At 46.4% G+C, this 18,378-nt stretch overlaps 1 protein-coding gene across 1 annotated transcript in view; it reads left to right on the top strand.

Annotated features, from left to right (window-relative positions):
* Positions 1 to 15,141, top strand: part of LOC126523543 (solute carrier family 35 member F2-like) — a 238,787-nt gene extending 223,646 nt beyond the window's left edge. The window contains exons 4-8 of the mRNA XM_050172141.3: positions 2,110 to 2,303; positions 4,837 to 5,165; positions 9,469 to 9,524; positions 12,547 to 12,701; positions 13,791 to 15,141. Of these exons, the coding sequence (XP_050028098.2) occupies positions 2,110 to 2,303; positions 4,837 to 5,165; positions 9,469 to 9,524; positions 12,547 to 12,701; positions 13,791 to 14,087 (1,031 nt within the window). The 3' untranslated portion in view covers positions 14,088 to 15,141. The remainder of the gene's footprint in view (positions 1 to 2,109; positions 2,304 to 4,836; positions 5,166 to 9,468; positions 9,525 to 12,546; positions 12,702 to 13,790) is intronic.
* The last annotated feature ends 3,237 nt before the right edge of the window (positions 15,142 to 18,378 follow it).

The raw sequence follows: 18,378 nt of genomic DNA on the forward strand, positions 1-18,378 counted from the left end.
TCTTTATTTATCTATTTGCTTGTTTTTGCCGTGTTGTCAGCTGGGTAGCGTTAAATCTTGGGGCACAATAGAAGAGCGGGCTGGTTATGATGCAAACAACGCTTATTCACTATCTTGCCCTGGGGGGCCAGAGTTTGGCTGTTGCGATAAAAAGGTCGGAAAAACTCAGCGCTGGCGCTGTCATCGCGTCACGCGACGTACGACAAGACCAGACAGAAGACACGTGAAATTTACGGGCTGTTCAATAAGTCATGAAAAAAAAAAGGTAATCAAAGAAACAGCTTTCTTTCCCGATACCTTGAAAGCATGGAAATTGTATCCTGACAAGATAAGAGCAGAGGGAAATCAAAGGAACTACAAGGTTCTGATTCCACATTTTACGGCGAAGATTCGGCATTGTGTTATACAACCTTCATAGATTTTTCATTCATTTGGAGTTCCTTAACGTCTTTCAGAATTGCCATCCACCGGCCAATATATTTGCACTTTGGTCGCTAAGGAAGCAAAGACAGACACGTTTTCAACTGTGCAGTTTTTCAGATCAGTTTGTGGTGGAGCTGCGTCGCGACGTTTTCGGATGCACATTGTGGTCTAGCCAAAGTGAGAGCGTGGTCAAAGGTCTTTGTACATTTAGACGTACTCCGTGTTGCAATAAGCGCAGCCGCAAGTGGACTCCAGTGTGTCATTCGCCCAGGGTTGAAACACTTTAAGAGGTTGAAAGTGTTCGCCTGACACGAACTCTAGTGAATCGAAAAGACTTTCCTGAAGCATGATGATGAAAATCTTGCTCTCTAGGAGTCCATCAGTTGGGGTCGCACAGCCAATCAACCAGCCATGGGAAAAGGGCGGAGAGAGGGTGGAGGCTTCCGAAGAAATCAAGGGTCAAGGGCAGTAAGGCCGTTCATTTGAGCGTTTCCTAGGCGCGATTAGAGAGAAAGCCAAGCCGAGCTTCAATGAACCTCCCATAATAGCAGTCTCAGGCTTCTATGCGTTTTCACGATGGACAGCTACTGGCGAGCTTCGAATTTTCTGGCTCTTGAGTCCTGTCCTTTCGCGTTACTGTGATGAAATGAAAGCAACACTTGACTTGCAAACTAACGCCAACAGACGAAAGCACAGCGTGGCTATTGAAGATAGCTGCCCCAATTAGCAATTCTTTCAGCTCCCGGGTAGATTTTCACTTGGTGTAGTGAACGGTGGTGCGCCTGGACAAACGATCCGGGAGTGACAACGTGAGTCGTTCATCTCTGCTGTAGAATCCAAGTTTTGCTGTATAACAGAAATCCCCTTCCCATCGATTTTCATTTGCACGCTCACTGAACACACACATTATGCAGATCGAACGCACATGTTGGAATACAAGCAATTGTGAAGCAGGCATTTAAATTGCAAAATTGCATGCTACTAAATGCCCTGCGTAAAGTTTTCATTTTATGCAACGTGTTGTTTCCTGAGGTGTTTATGCACAGTACCGATCATTAGTTTAATGTCATGCAATATTCCCTACACCGTTCCTAAGCTAGGCCGATTTGCAAACAGCAGCTCTTGCGAATTCACCCTGAAACGTCTATGCTATGATGGTACGAGGACGTTGTCTGTGTTTAATGTTTATCTTAGCAAGAGTGGTGAGGGTATGTCTACGGAGAGAGCAGCACGACTTGAAAGGCTGGAGTGATGTAGAATAACATTTGTCTCGTTTCATTATTGTGTCCATGATATAGCTTCCTACAATAATTACTAGAGGGAACTCTGGCGCTGCGATCATTCAGCCACCGTGAGAATGATTGTTAGTCCGTGGATTTGTCTGATCTTTGCGCTTGTGGCTTCAGGCGTCCTTATGAGTTCATTTATTACGAGATGGTTGTTGCGCTAGAAGATGCGGACAAAGAAAGGATGGCACAGGGCACACGAAACACTTCGTGTGACATGTGGTAATACCGTACGCATTTGGTGTGTACGGTATTACCGCACTTACCGTACAGTACTTGGCACTCTGTATTAAAAGGAAACTTGGAATAAACGGTACATGAAAACAACTACTATGTTTATGAGTGTCGTATTGCCAGTAGAATAAACTTATTGCAACACCTTCGGTTCTTTGGCCTGCAGCGCAGAGTTTCGTCAACTACGTGCTGCTGTGCGCTGTGTTCACCACGTGGCTGGCGTGCCGGGGCGGCGACGCGGGCCTCATACCCGTGCTAAGAGCCCGCGGTGGACGCTACTTCCTGCTTGCTTTGGTGGACGTCGAGGCGAACTTCCTCCTGGTCAAGGCCTACCAGTACACCACGCTCACCAGCGTACAGGTACGTCGCTCCCCGAGGGGAAGGCACACGTAGCAAACCATCGGAGCATTTATTCGTTGTCGCACGAGCAATCTCAAGGGCGACGGCGGCAGCCGTCTGCCCGGACACATTTCCGTTTGGGCTTTTGTTTTCTCGACATTAACTAGCTGAAAAAAAAACGCGAATATCAACGGGAGGCGTGCCTTTATTTCACTATTGAGAAGGGTCAGCGGCTTGTGCTGCAAGACAGAGAGAGAAAACAAGGAGAGGAAAGGCAGGGAGGTCAACCAGAACAGCATCCGCTTTGCTACCCGACACTGGCGGTGGGGGAAAGGGGAATAGAAAGAGGAAGAAAGGGAGAGAGTAAGCACTGAGTGCGTGTGGGAGGGACACCATACACAAGGACACTATAAACGGTCTCTTAAGCCGGTGCACTTCAAGTACTGCACTAGTGCACGAATCGCTTTTCGACCCAGTGACGGGTGTGGCCACGGTCCGAGTATCGTTGACTCGGTGAACGGTCTGGAGTCCAGTCTGCGTAAAGGTGCCCGCAGAGAGAGGCGTTGGACATCGTAGCGAGGGCAGTTACACAATAGGTGCTCGATGGTCTCCTCGCACCCACAGGAGTCGCACATCGGGCTCGCGGCCATTCCCATACGGTAGGAGTATGCGTTCGTGGACGCCAACTCCCAGCTACAAGCGACACAACACGGTTGTTTCGCCGCGGGAAAGGCTAGATTGCAGTTGTAGCCGTAGCGTGGGTCCAGTTTACGTAATCTGCAATTGAAGGCACTTGAAATCCAGAGATCTTGTGACTTCTTGCGTGCAAGTAAGCGAAGTTCTCTGGCAGCGTCCGACCTCGCCAAAGGTGTTGGACGCGTCTTGGTAGATCTTCGTGGGTACACCGGGCAGCCTTATCAGCTAGGTTGTTGCCGACGATGCCACAGTGAGCAGGAATCCATTGTAATATAATGTGGTGTCCTCTTTCCAGAGCATAATGGTGCACTTCCCTGATGTCAGATATCATCTGCTCGTAAGTTCTGTGACGTAATGCAGACTTGATGCTGTGAAGGGTTGCCTTAGAGTCACAAAATACGACCTATTTCTCTATTGGCTCTTCGGTGATGTACATCATAGCGGCATGGAGAACTGCAAGTTCTGCCGATGTAGATGTAGTCGTGTGCGACAATCTGAATTTAACTGTAACGTTCTTGGCTGGAACGACGAATGCGGCAGTTGGAGCTGGTAGGTGAGGACGAACCATCGGTATATATATATATGAATGTGGTCATGATAGGTCTGGTGCAGTAATAGAAAACTTCCCTTGTGGGTGTATGTGGCGCTAGCGTCTACTCAGGTTCTTATAGCAACCCACGATTCGATCACCAAAAATGTGATCTTAGGTGCAAGCATCAGCAAGACTGCGTGTAGCAGCATTCCAGGTGGTATTACAGATGGGTGCCAGATGGGATCAACAGAAATTGATAAAAATGTGACAGGTCAACATACGCGTATATTGTTGTTCCTGAAAAGGCGATGCCACCCTCTAAGGAGCAACGCCAATACAAAACAACGGTGAATCACATCATTAGGATAGGAAATAGCATAGAAATTTAGCTAGCTTCGTGGTTCGGTTTCACCAGTATACAAACAGCGTGTGGCAATAGGTGTGACAATAGTTGTTTTACTGTCTAGCAGAGAGAAGCAGAGTGGGAAAGCAAAAATAGGGACGGCAAGGAGATCAACCAGACATTATTCGCGGCTCTACGCTGCTGGCAAAGGGACTGGCAGTTGAACTCAAGGGTTAATTTGGGGAATCAGATCTATAGATCACCAAAGCAGCTTTCCTTGTGGGCAGCTAAACCTAAGAATTTATTCGAACCATACCGATATAAAGTGCGTGCTATATGCATGGGCTTTAAGGATTCAGAACACATTTCTCTAGCGCTAGTGGACGAGGACAGAAGGAAGATGTTCACAACACAAAGTTGGTGATTAGCTTGGTTGATTGTGTGGTTCTGGACAGGCACAGTGATAAAGATGTACGCGGAATTATTGAGGCACACGCTATCAATCAGAATGATCAAAGCTGCGTAAGCACTCTGTCTGTGGAACTCCTCGATAAAGAAACGGCCTTTTTGTGAAGCTCAATTTCGCGTATTTATCAGGTGTGGCGCTATTGTGCACGGTATATAAAGATGTTCTTTTTCTTGCTGGGAATAAAATAGTTGGAGCTAGCGCATTGTTTATGTTGTCGTCTTCCTTCTACACTTGTCCACTGGCGCTGAAAATGTGTTCCAAGTTAGAGTACCAACATGCCCAACACACAGCAGGCCTAATATGGTTCACCGTAAATTTGCCCGAGGGTTGCGGGCTTCACCTACAGATTTGTGTGCTGTGACGGTAAACGTCAATGTGCTACACTGCTTCTCTAAAATGTTATAAACCAAGTGCCAAATGTTCTGTGTTGTTGACGTCCGCCATATATCGTGGGTTCGGTAAGCCCGGAAATTGAACTGGCGTGTCTTCCCCGCATGGCCGTCAAAAACCCCAGCTGCTGGACTGCTTCACGATTCCGGTGGTGCTGGCGCTGTCGTGGCTCGCCCTGAAGGTGCGCTACCATCCGGTGCACGTGCTGGGCGTCAGCGTGGCGCTCCTGGGCGTCGGCTGCCTGGTGTGGGCGGACGCGCACGAGGCGTCCCACTCGGCGGGTCACGTGTCCGCGACGCCCAATCGGCTGCTCGGCGACATGCTCTGCCTCGGAGGTGCCGCACTCTACGGCATTTCCAACGTGGCGCAGGAGGCGTCCGTCAAGCTGTGCGGCACCGTCGAGTTTCTGGGCGCGCTGGGGCTCTTCGGGAGCGTCATAAACGGCATACAGCTGTGAGTGGGCTGCCGGTTTCCTTCCATTGCAAAATTTTTATTTCCGAGAAACCAGGAGCGAGTTTCCTTGGCAGCGTCCTGCTTCTATCGTGTGGAGGACAATCCGTTTCCCTCTTTCAAGCAACGAATGTGTTTTCATATCTGTACATTTAGCGGCACTACTTTTCGAGCTCTGCGCCTGGGTGGGGTGGTCCGATGGAAGAACATGAGTAGATGATTTCCCACGTCGCTCTTACCGTGTACGAAGCGTACAGGAAACAAAATTGAAAGCGCAATAGAACTGAGAGAAAGACACTCGTCGAACAGTGAAGCGTTAATTTTGCACTGCATGTGTTTTCCTTGTGCTTCGACAATTCCTGAAAAACCATGCAACCAGCCAAAGTCAAGTACTACTGCTACAAATGAAAAACGGCTTTGATGCCGCAGTGGTTGACAACAGTTGTCACTGAGGGCATGTAAGTTCGTCAGAGAGAACTTCTTGAGAGGGTAAGGCCCAGAAAGAAGCTGATGGAGTTTTCTTTGCATTTACAGTGAGAGTTACTTTTTACGGTGTCCCTTACACTTCTTTTTACAGAATCACTGTTACCATCACTTTCGTGAGTGACGAGCAGCGGATAATGATCGTAGGCTAAGACTTGAAAAAAAATTTAAGCCGAGAGAATTCGTTTCGCACATTCCATAAGTGGACGTTGAGTACTGCTATATCTTTGAACTGTACGTATTCGTGTGAGTGCCTCATTCGACTTTGAGTTTTGACTGGCTCATTTCCGGTCGTCCAGTACCAAGTACATTAGCATAATAGAAAGCCACAATGTCGAGGGCGCATTTGATCGAAGCAGTCTAATCTGCGTGTCTGTTTGTGCCCCACTTTGCGATATTTGCATACTTGCTTCGCCAATCTACTTAGCACACACATATTAGCGTTCCTCACATTACAGCGGTAGGAATATGTTCCATAGCCAGAAGCGAGTAACTAACGAAACCGGCTGACCATACGGTGGAGCTGCAACCCGAGCAGCCTCCGCCGTCTTTATTTTTATATGGGAGTCTTGGCAGCTTCGCACTACGATAGCAGAAGGTTTGTGAGCGGAATATCAGTGTTCATTCCGTCTTTATTTGTCAGTTTCCCTATGTACGTGTAACCTGAACTGCGCAACTTAAACCGTTCAAGAAAACTCAAAACGTAATATGAGCAAATGAGACCTACGCGATGTTTTATCAAAGTCCAGTCAACGCACTGTTCGCACGGGAGATAAGGAGGGACATCGACGCTAGGAACGAGGCCGTCATTGCGGATCGAAAGAGGCAGAGAGCAAGAGGAGGTTCAACGTCCGGTTACGTGCGCCGCGTTTCGAACAAATGCGGCCCCTCTTTCCTCATTTGGGATTTTCGGCTTCCTCTTTTAGAGAAACGGGAAGGGTCGGGCGGCAGCGTTCCGACCGGGGCGGCGGCTGAACCGTTGGATGCTAATTAGGAAAGCCCTGTGGTCATTACCGCGGTTGCGTGTCGCCTCTCTCGCTGCCAGCGCGGTGGGACTGTCGTTAGCGCGGCTGCCTGCCCGAGCGTGCTCGGCCTGCCGAACGTGAGCTGGCCTTCACGTCCGCTTCCGAACCGTCAATGCGACTACACACGGTCATTAGCGAGCGGTCCGCCGCCGATTGGGACGTCGCGAGGGCAGCGGTTACCGGCCGGTCACGAGTCGAGAAGCGCGACCGTGACTTAATGGCGGCACGCTACGAAGCGATGCCGGGCGTCTCCGTTGTCGGTAAAAGAGCGTAGCAGCAGACAAACGGAGTTGCATTCATGCCAGAACCAACACAGCCCTATGCCCTTGTGAAGAAGCCAGGAAGCTTCTTGGCGATGTATTGATTGATGCAGTGGGTTTAATGCCCCCACAGCAACACTGGGGCTACGAGAGCCACAGTAGTGTAGTGCTGCGGGTGCATTCTTGATCAACCGGGGTTCTTTAACCTGCACACGAATCTAAGAACGCGAGTAGTTTTGCTATCCTCCCCCATCAGAATGTGAACACCGCGGCCGGGAGTTGAACAGGCGGCTTCTTGTTCAGCAATGAAATATGCCATGGCCGCAGAGCCGGCGTAGTGGTTAAGTCAGTAGAAATACGGGCGTGTGTGAATCAGTGGTAAGTTGGCAGCCCCCGATGTATATCTTCTACATCGGAACTGATTCAGAGGACCTGTTATTGGAGCGAGCTACAGCCGTTTGATTTTTCTGACACAGATTTGTGTGCGTCCTGTTTGACCGCGCTCAATACAGGGTAAGTGCTTAGGCTTCTATACGGATGTATTCTTACCAGACACTGGTAGAAAGACACCTGCGAGCACAAAGGCCGTGCCTTGTTTGTGTGGCTCATGCTTCGCTATGTCGCAGCTGCTGCGCTCATCGTTAATTATGAATTAGGGCGCACATATGGCACCCACAGGTTTAATCATGAAACGATTTTAGCGCCCGCTGCCGGCTACCTTCAAGCGGCTTTGAGCCAAAAGCCGGCACCGTTATCTGGGCTCTCAAACGAGAACATCCGGGCAAATTGCGAGAATGAAACGAGATTATCCGGACAGCCAGTCAAGATAGTATTACATACTCTAGTTACTTCCCAAACAAGTTACAAAAACTATTGCTTCCGAGTTCTTGCAAATGTTTGTTCACAATATCACTCAAGGTGTAGCTTCTAGTAGGCTGAAGTTCTGTTTATCATTTCCGACAGCGGTGTTCAAAAGGCAGATACAGGGCACTTCATTGTCATCTGAGACAGAGTTTCCTTGGCTCTTTTCAAACGCCAGCGGTCCGTGAGGTCCGCGGTGTGTCCGGCCAAAGCCACCTAGAAATTTGGTCCGGCGCGCCGGTAGCGTCCCGCATCATCCAAGCCGGTAGCGTCCGGCGCACCGCGGATGACTGGTTGACTGAGACGAGACGTGCAATGAGGTTCTGTCTCTGACAGGAAACTATTGCCTTTATATGGACCAGTGTGCCGTAGGAGTGTGCCGTTGCGAACATGCACTACACCCACTTTAAGATTGTGGCTTGTATCATCTCCAACCAATCTCTTTGCCGGTAGCCATTTCATACTTACATCTACTCTCGATTACGAGACAGCCAGCATTTTTCACACCGAAGCTCTATATGGCTAGGGTTCCGTGCATTTTTGTTCTCCGTGAACAAAAACTATCATCATGAATGGAGCATACCCTCGTAAGCAAGCAAAAATGTAATGGCTCACAGCCCCGTAATCTGCCTTACGGGGCTGTGAGCCATTACATTTTTGCTCAGCACTCAGCACTCAGCCAAGTGAAGCACTCAGCCAAGTGAGGCGAACAGTGCTTACATTTGTTCTAATCACGCATACAGCATACAGAACAGCATGTAGAAACTGTCATGATCAATGGCTCATACCCCCCTAAGCAAGCAAAAAATGCAATGGATCATAGCGCCGTTGGGTTCAGGGCTACTCACTTTGCGTGGGTTAGTTGCGATGACACTACCCCTGTGATCGCTGTCGGTGATTTCAATGTGGGTGAAAAGCGAGTGGTTTAGTTGTTTCGTGTTGCAGATATAGCGCTTGCGATGCCGCACCGATCCGGCCCAACCAACCAACCACCCAGCGGCGCACGTGCATCAATACAACATTATCAAAGAATGTGTTCGCAGTTGCGAGTCAAATAATGACCACCAATCAAGACAATAAATGTGCGTGCGTACCTTTCGCCACAATGACCACCCACCAAGACAATAAATGAGTTCGTACCTTTGTTCAAAATTAATCTTTCTCGCATCCCCGATCATCTGTTGGCGTTCTTGCCATCGCAGAGACCTCGTGCCACGCTTTCTGAAGGTATAATTACACATACCGATTATCTTCCGTTATGATACATACCAGCAGCAAGGCCTTCATTGCCCTTGTGGTGTCTCCAACAGCCTCAGATGCGCTTAAGTATTCCGGGTGTAAAGAAGAAGCCAATCACCCCAAAAATAGCTCTGAAACAGATGACGCTGCTAATAATCAATGAGACATACGGGGACCGAATACACATCTATACCGATGGTTCGGCCTCAAATGTCCGAGATCAGAAGGTACGTTGTGTTAGGCGTCCGCTTGTTATAATTTGTTTTCGTTAGTCTGCGCTAATAGGGAATTGTTCGTGACTAAGCCGTCTTCTCGGTTGAGATTCAGCGGGAAAATGGCGTCATTGCATATTATGAAACTCTGCCGAGTTTAAGCGCGCGTGGCCAGTTTTGCTTCGATGATGGAACGTCTTTTTTGCTTCTTTCTCTGCCTCCACAGAGCCTTACTGGAAAAGGAACAAGTGGGCGAAATTCGATGGGATGATTGGCAAGAAGGTAAGTGCATTGTAGACGGGATATCACTGTGACTCGATCGGGCTAAATGTGACATTTTCTCTGAATAACAGGGGGCTATGACACGCCGTGGTCTATTATCACGTGCCTGTCACGACACGGCCGCGTCAGAGTATAAACGTGCGTGGCTTGCCACACGTGTCAGAAAGCGCACGCGAATGCTGGCCAGTGGCAGCATCTTTAGTGCCGCGAAGCAAGTTTGTCTGGGAGCTAGTTTTGTGGCATGCCTGTCGCAGCCTAATAGGGAGACCACCGGGGAGCGGATGGTTCATTCGCGTGAGCAAATTCCGCGACGAACTACCAGCCTTTCTCGACGTTGTTGATAACTGCTATAATGGTTCCAGCTGGGAGCGTATCTGTCGCGTGCTTTGCCGTGGCGGCAAAGACGTCCGCATGTGTGACCATGCCAGTGCGGGCGCGTTTTGCCGCGATGGGAATTTCGCGCGCCGTTTTCGGAAAGTGTGGCCGTGCCCATAGAGTTTCATACAGTAATTACTTTAGCGAACTCTGGCGCGAGTATCTATGGGAGCTTCAATGGGGACGGTTGACTCGGCATGGGAATTATGCCATGGGAAGTACATGGATTTGCCTAAACTTCGTCCGTTTGACTTCGAACCGCGTCGTGACTTCGTAAACTCGTCATTTTCGACAATGTAATGTGTAATAAATAATTAAAGAAACATTATTAACATTGCCTGACGGCAAAACTCAAATACAGAACCTCTAGTATAGAAGCCAGACATTGAAACCATTGAGCCATGGACGCACGCATTGACAAGCGGCATAAAACGCCCTTACGAATCTATCGCGGGATCGCCAGTGCCTTGGGATGCTTAGCGCGTTTCGATTTTGCCACCTCGACAAGCTGAACCGTTAGAATTAGTAGCGATTGCGCGTGTTCGCAGTGCCTTCTGGACTCCTAAAGGTATGGCTTGCTTGCTCTGAAATTTACGACAATAAAGGCATATAAGGCGTAATAAACAAAACCATACGAACGTTTGAATCCACAAGCATGAAATCAGGCAAATGCATGTACTTCCCGTCATTCCCATGGTGGCTGAATGATTGCGGTGCCAGAGTTGCCTGTAGTAATTATTGTAGGAAACTCTGTGGCCTTGCCTTCGCGCAGTTAGAACGGTAATTTTACTTTCTGGCACGTTAGACTTGTAAGTTCTCCATTGTTCAGAGAAGCTCAAGGGCGAGGTTACATGTTACTCGAGGTTACTGCATTGCATTCCTCTGACAACGGTACCCCTTTGACACTGGTCGCGTTTTGCTCTCAGCTTGCGACGTGCTCGAAAATAGTTTAAATGCTGGCCGGCCACATTCCCGCTTGAGTCAATATACCTGGCCGTGGGAACTCAATACGTACCTTAGTTTACAGCTGGTCATCAGGCAACCTCTGCAGACCAGCTTTCTTGCTGGTTAACAGGCGTGAGCAGAGAAATGAAATTACAAGCACAGTTGTATAACCAAACTTGATAAGCGCCATTCAAAGGTAACTTCTCTCGGCAACGCCTGATTTGCCGTAGGAGTAATGGAAGGAAATGAAACATCATTATGTGCCAAAAGTTGCCTGTGTAGGTTAAAGCGCATTCTGTGGACTCGGGATAGTACTTATACCAGAAATATGTCGATAAATTGTTTAAGAGGAAGTTTTAGCTCTGGTGCTCCTATCTAAATACATGTGAAAGGCGAATTCGTTTCTCTCGGCAACCAGTGCACCAAATTTGGTGAGGCTGTATTTAAAAGAAAAATTTGAAATCTAGTGACGGTGGGTTTAAAATATTTAAGTTAGGTTGTTTTTATTAAAAAATTGCAAAGAGCTAAAATTTTTAGAAAACTAAACTAATCGAATTTAAAACTCCGTAACTCAGCAACGAAAAGAAAAAGTTATCACAATTGTGTGAAATGCATCTAATAGTACATCTAAAGGAGACAAAATTCATGTGTTACACATGAATTTCAAAACATTTAGTAATATGGAAATACAGCTTTTGCAGAACCTTTGTACACTTCTTTACACATTCACGTGAGATATAAGATGACATATTGAATTTGTCCGTTTTCAATAATCTAATGAATATCATTTACAGAATCGCGATACCCTTTCTTGATGCAGAATTATTAATTTGTAAATTTCGTGCTTCTATCTTTTTTTCAAACTTCCGAATTTTGAAAAATCTTTTTTAAAGAACTCAGGCCGTAACTCGAAATTCCGCTCCCAAAAGTCGCTAGAATATGGCTTTCTCTCTCAAATGCAACAAACTTCATTAAAATTGGTGTAGGCGTTATGTAAAAAAACACGTTTTTGCGTTTTACATGTATTTGAATAGGCCGCATCAGAGTTCGGCCCGAGCTGAAGCTTCCTCTTAATAAATCTATCAATTGCATTTTGAACTATTTTACGTTAAAGAGGGAAAATGTATTCAGCCACATGTTCGCGCCTTTTTATGAACAACATGTGAGGCAACAAGTTATCTAAAAGGAAGCTCGCCAAGAGTTGCTTAAATCTCATTTCGGGAAGTGCAGAAAGGCAATGACTTGCCGCTGGTTGCAAGAAGCAAGTTCGTTAGGGTAGTAGTAGATAAATTAACTTATAGGACAATGTACAGTAGCCTATGAGAGACGCAGCAGTGAATGACTTCGGATTTATTGTGACTACCTGCCGTTCTCCAAAGTGTGCCAAAGGAACGGTGCATTAATTAGCTCCTTCGCATTTCACCTTCGTCGGTACGCGGCCGCCGCGGTAGGGAATCTAACACGCGACCTCATGCAGTTATTCATTCGCTTGCCTCGTTTTAATGCGATTGAAAATATTGTGTCGACAAATTATCCTTTGTTCCTACCAGTCATTCAGTAGTTGACCTGTTAACTGCATACAGGCACGGATATCCGTGCGTTTTGGGGTGGCCACCGCTAAAAAGTCCCGCTTAATGTCGTCACTCGTATGGAGCCGCGAGACACATAAACCGTGCAACGTTGTCCGACCTTATCCGCGCAGTGTCTATGCTACTGGGCTTCTCTGGGTGCCTGTTCCTGCTGTACCTGCTGATGCCGGTGGTGATTCGGCTGTCGAGCGCCACTGCCGCGAACCTCTCCATCCTTTCAGCCGATTTTTACGCCCTCGCCATTGGCGTATTCGTCTTCCATTACAAGGTATTGCCGTTTGCACTGTGTTTCTATGACGAGTTTTCTTTTCATTCTTTTTTTACACGGTTCACTTCCTTGCACTAACTCGAATGTTGCTCACTCCTAAAATTCTGTTTGCCATGCAACTCGGCAGCTAAGTGATGCACGAAACAATGAACAAATTGTCAAGCGTGAGTGTTGCGCGATAATTCGGTGGTAATTACGACGTCTGACACCCACATTACCTCGACTACATGAGTTACATTCCCCGTGGTGGTAGCGCGGTACGTCTCGTTCCAGAGCGAGAAGGTTGTACCGGAGGGTGCGTTTGCAAACGCGGAGAATTATGGGAAGCTTAATTTTTTTGAATAACAGTGGTCATTGTGGCACAACCCCTTATAGTTTGTCATAATTCATGCATTGTGGCTAAAAAGTCAAAGGGCATTTAGAAAGCAGAATTCGTGTGTGTGTGTGTGTGTGCGTGTGCGTGTGCGTGCGCGTGTGCGTGTGCGTGTGTGTGTGTGTGTGTGTGTGTGTGTGTGTGTGTGTGTGTGTGTGTGTGTGTGTGTGTGTGTGTGTGTGTGTGTGTCGGTCCGGGTGCGCTTAACCAGATCTCATTCCAACTGGATGTGGCTGTCGTGATTCGCTATTGATGTCTTGTCTGCGCTCCTTCGTTTTAGTACACTTACAGGCGATAGTCCAGTGCGAGGGAACAGTTTCTAGAAGCCTGAACTCACCAAAGGTAGCTTAGGGCCGGAATAATCTAGCGATTCTATTCTGCTTTTTTCCTTCCCGCGTACCGTCAGTTTCCCGGGCAACGCTCCAACTACGTTATCATCACGATCGGCAAGTCTGAAGCGGTAGATGATAAGAAAAGCGTATAACCGAGCGAAATCGATCGTTAGATTTACCGGCCTAGCTCTTGTGGAGAACTGCGGAGACGCGAAGTCGCAGCGTCTGGGAGGGAGCCAGTTTACAAAAAGAAAAAAAAAAACGTCGCTTAGAACGTGAGAGCATTGTTAACAGAAGTTTGTTTCGCGTTAGTTGCCGGCCGTTGTTTTATTCAAATTTCTCGACTTGCATTACTTCAACGTGACTGTAAATTTGCCGTCGCAGTTCCACTGGCTGTACATGGTGTCCTTTAGCCTGGTAATCGCTGGCGTGGCGCTGTACTCGGCCAAGCCGACTCCTCTGGGTCTCGGACACCAGGAGAGGGACTCGGAGGAAGCGCTGGCCTACACACCTTCAGGAGTAGGAGTAGCCGGAGGCGGTTGCCACGTGACCCAGTACGGGTCATCCGGCACAGAGCAGGGCACGGCGCCTCTTATCTCCGTGTCGCACGCCGTAAGCGTGCATGCATACGGTACGCACCAACACGAGCCGAGTCCCAAGACCAACGGTGCTGTCTCCTGATCATGCGGCTGCCCAGCGCCACCGCCCGCTACGCCAACACCGACGACCAACGTTGCTCAATGAATCACCAACGCCACGCGCCTTTCCCTCTAGTTGACGCCGTGGGTTGGTTTGCGCGAACGAACGTATTTTTAACATTTGAAGGCTTGGGAACATCTCGGTGTCAGTGTGGATCTCATGGAACCTGCCCGTGTGGCCCTGCCGAATAACGTGTTCAAAACTGCACTCACATGCTCTGTAACCGCGCACGTATGCTCGCTACCGCATGTGTGATAAGAAATATACTGAACAGGCTTAATGGCCCTTCAGTGCACTCACAGTTTTGTTCAATGTGCTATAGATACCGGACACCATTGTGGCATTTAGGTTGTGTTGATTGCCTACTGTATGGTCTCACTGTACAGAAAAATTGGGGAAAATTTAATTTGTTGATAAATAAGCAACACGTGTTTTATTTTCGTATGCTGATCCATTAAGAAAAACAATCGTGAGTTATTCATTGTTTTGTTATTTTTTGCTCAAGTGAAGTTTTAGGTACGAGTTCAGGATTGTTGTGCCTGATAAGAAGCAATGAGCACTGAGCTTCTTTCTTTTTCTTGCATCTACTCCAAGAAGGTTTTCTAGGTTGCGAAAGCAAGTTGTCCTGGTGCCTCTGCCATGTGAACATGTTATTGGCATAATAATCGTGGTATGGCTTGAAGAACAAAATGACATGTGTTGCAGAGGAACCATGTGTCTTATTATTTGTTGTTACCTGGCGTAGTGACGTCATGTTGTTCAATATCTACAAGTATGACGCACGTAGATCTGATCTTGTTAAGATGAAGAGCTCCTACTAGATGCCTCTGTTCAATATGCAGGCAAAGTTCTGCGAAATTTTAACGCTGATTTGTGTGATCTAGACGAGTGTTGGATCTACTATAGCGATTGAATCACCTTTATTTTTATTACTATATCGGTGTTCTCTTGCATAATGATGTTTTATGGTTTTAGAATGCACGTGTCCTTGAATTACTTTGACTTCTTCCTGAATTAAAGAAGGAATGACAGAGCGTCCCGGAATTTTATGTGTTGCACCTAGGGCATAAGGCTTTTATGCCTAAAACCCTCAACAAGGTGTCGATAGCAGCTGGTCGACAGAAGTTATGGCTTAAGCAAGCACTCATCATGTGCTTGCTAACATTTATTGCTTCCGGGAGCGAATGTTAGAAGCGACTGTTATTATCAGCCTGTGTAAACTTAAAGTGGATCAATAAATCTCGAGGGTCATTTTTGAGTTCCTTTCGAATTGGTGAAATAATTTTAGAGCCGACTTTAACCTTTATGCTGAGAAGTGACTGATAGGTTGGCTGTTCTCCTTATGTTGGGACAGAATATTACATAAGTGCAATCTATGTTGAAATAAGCAGATTTTCTTTGAGCCAGTGTTTTAAAGTTTAAGGAAGTCTACGTATTGTTTAAAGCAGAGTTATAGTAGCTTAAAACAAACAAACAAACGAGTATAAATTAAAAGGCAATGTTGATTTTCAGTTATCTTTCCCCCGCTAACTTGCTTCAAGTGAGGTAAGCGTATTCAAGGTTCCTGTAAAGTTGATTCTGGCTACCTTTTGGGAGCATTAACTATATAAACGTATTTATCTGGTTCCACTTTATGCCTTTAACTTAAGTCTTGAGCGTGAACAAATGTCTTGCTGTATGTGCATGCATTGTGATTAGGAAAGCAATCTTTTCTTAGTTTTTTTTTTCTTGGCATTACCCTCGCTGGGTTTTAAACAGTTTTGCCAAGAATGCTTTCTTCCATGATTCAGAGCTGCAATTGGGCACGTGTTTCATCTGCTTCAATAGAGAAGCATATAAGAGCCAAGCGCTGTCCTTTTAGTTGAGTCGGTGGTAACGCCGATTTTCTTTGATACCACCTATGCAGTACGGGTGCATAAAAATTTTGTATCGTATTTTTGATCGCCACAAGTGCGACCGCTGCACCATAGCAGGCCTTGCGGATGGGATTCGCGTGGAATTTGCCTTTCCCATGATGGGAAGATTTTGCAGCTTCCTTCACTGAAGGATGAAAAAATTACTATCGTCGAATTTTGGGGGATTTTTGCTCGTAGCGAGAGGAGTGCGTCACTTGATCTGAGCCGCTTCACCATGTTTTAGGAATATTGACAATTGTCTGGTGGTACTACATTAAACTTTTATTCGGAACTGTGATCGCGTGTCAAGCTTCCGAAACGTTTATTGGTCAGATTGATGTGCGAATTTTTGAGATACAGCAATTCTACCAATACCAATACCAGTGAATTTATGTTCTAATGTTGTTCACGGTATGTGAAAGAACGACAAAGTGAGAAAGTAATCGCTAAACACCGTATAAACGTGCATCTGTTATAAAACATGTTCCTTAAAAGGTAAAAGTTGCAAAAACTAAATTTGAGCGCGCGCTGTTTAAGTACCCTCAAGTAAATACTGCCCGATAAAACGGGACGAAAGGAATGCACTGAAACGACATTCTGACATTTCAGTACCTTCTTTTCATTCACGTTTTACTGCAGTGCTTTCTACTTCACACTGGTGTGCAACAACTGGCCTGACACAATGCTTTACTATATTTACTAGCTTGGCTCTAAAAGCACTTACACATTGAAAGAACTTGCGCCGTAATTTGCAAGCGTAAGCCGACGTAAATCATCAGCTTCGGTGCTGGCTACTGCTCACTGACAGCTTCATTAGCGAATGCATGCCGCCATTCTTGAAGCTTTTTGCTTACTTAGTGCACAAAGAAACGAGTAATAATTACGCCATTCCAAGTATCGCCGGATAATACGGGTTGCCCATGAAATCACGTAGCAAACAATACTAATTCGTTTGAGGCGTCCACCGCGAAGCGTAGTGTAATATGTTTTGATGGCATTAATGGGTCACCGAAGCTGAAGGCTGGATTCATGGTAGAGTGTAATTTATTCACGCAACGCCACTAATGTAATGCAAGAAAACGCTGTTGGTGGCGAGCTGCTAGTCTTTCAGAAGCCGGTATGTTTTGGTGAGTCCGGATGGGAGCGGGAGAAATGAGCCAGAAAGTGAAAATAAGGACAGTTTTGAAGCTATATCGATTTCTGCCTGTGTGTGAGCTAGAACGCCGCTGCAGAACAGCTTTCGTAGCCTTCGTAGCTTTCGTAGCCTGAGAAAGAAGAGCCATTTTCCATATTTTGTTCTATGCACTCGCATAACTGATTGGCAGATAATTAATGGGAAATGCACTGTACACAGGAAGCTCTTTTATTTCAAGCTTTTTTTCTTTCTCTTATTTTCATGTTTCTACGTCTGCTGCTAAGTCATGGGCGGTTGTGAGAAGGTTCTTTCTTGACCGCACTCTCTCTCTACGCTTCTTCTTTGCTTTCTTGTCATCTGCGCGACGAACGCCGACGGTCAGCCAATAAGTTAGTTGGAGCCTTATATTACACCTTAACAAAGTTCACTGACATCTTTCAGTCTCGTTTGAGAGGTAAAAATAACTCAGCGTCAATGCGTAACGGCTCTCTCTCGAAAACATCTTTACTTTTGACTCATTTCGCAGCAAAGCTCGTGAATCCGGCAAAATGCGAGGACTTCGCGATGAAAACTTTTTGGTTAGACATCGCGGAAAAAGCACGAGGGTATGCATATCAGTGAAACTACTGCTGGAATTAAAGCATTTGCGAATGTTCTACGACATTGGAGCAAACAAACAAAAAAAAGGAATAATAGTAGTTTTTTTTAATTGCTCGAAGCAAGTTGCAGGAAAGGTAATGTGTGGCGAAAGCCTATATTGTGCTTATCAAGAACTGCGCATTAGTGTATCGATCGAAACGAGCCATGCATACAAAACGTACATTTGAATGCGTAAGCATTGTTTTGCGAGTACCCCAGCCAGATCTCTTTGTCATGCGAAAAGTTTAATGCCTCCTATTTGTACAAAAATGCGTAGTTTGTGAAGTTAACACGTTTCATCGTTGCAGTAGTGTAAATCACACAGAAAAACCGTTACAGTCAGGTTGCCTTGAAAGCTTACTTTATCGCGTAATGGGCACGTCTCCAGAGAAGCCTGCTGTGGGGCTGCTGAATATAAAAATGACTGATTTATACATCTCATAAAAGAATAATAATAGTTGTATAATAACAATAATAGTAACGAATGATTGGTCGAGTTAAATGAAGTGGGCAAACTCGCCGTCGCCGCGTTAATGCCGTAACAAAAGAAAAAAAAAATAGGAAAGAAAATCAAATATCACTGACCATGCTCTCCGTGTACATA

This window comes from Dermacentor andersoni, chromosome 6 (genome assembly GCF_023375885.2).
Source record: "Dermacentor andersoni chromosome 6, qqDerAnde1_hic_scaffold, whole genome shotgun sequence".
NCBI lineage: Eukaryota > Metazoa > Arthropoda > Arachnida > Ixodida > Ixodidae > Dermacentor > Dermacentor andersoni.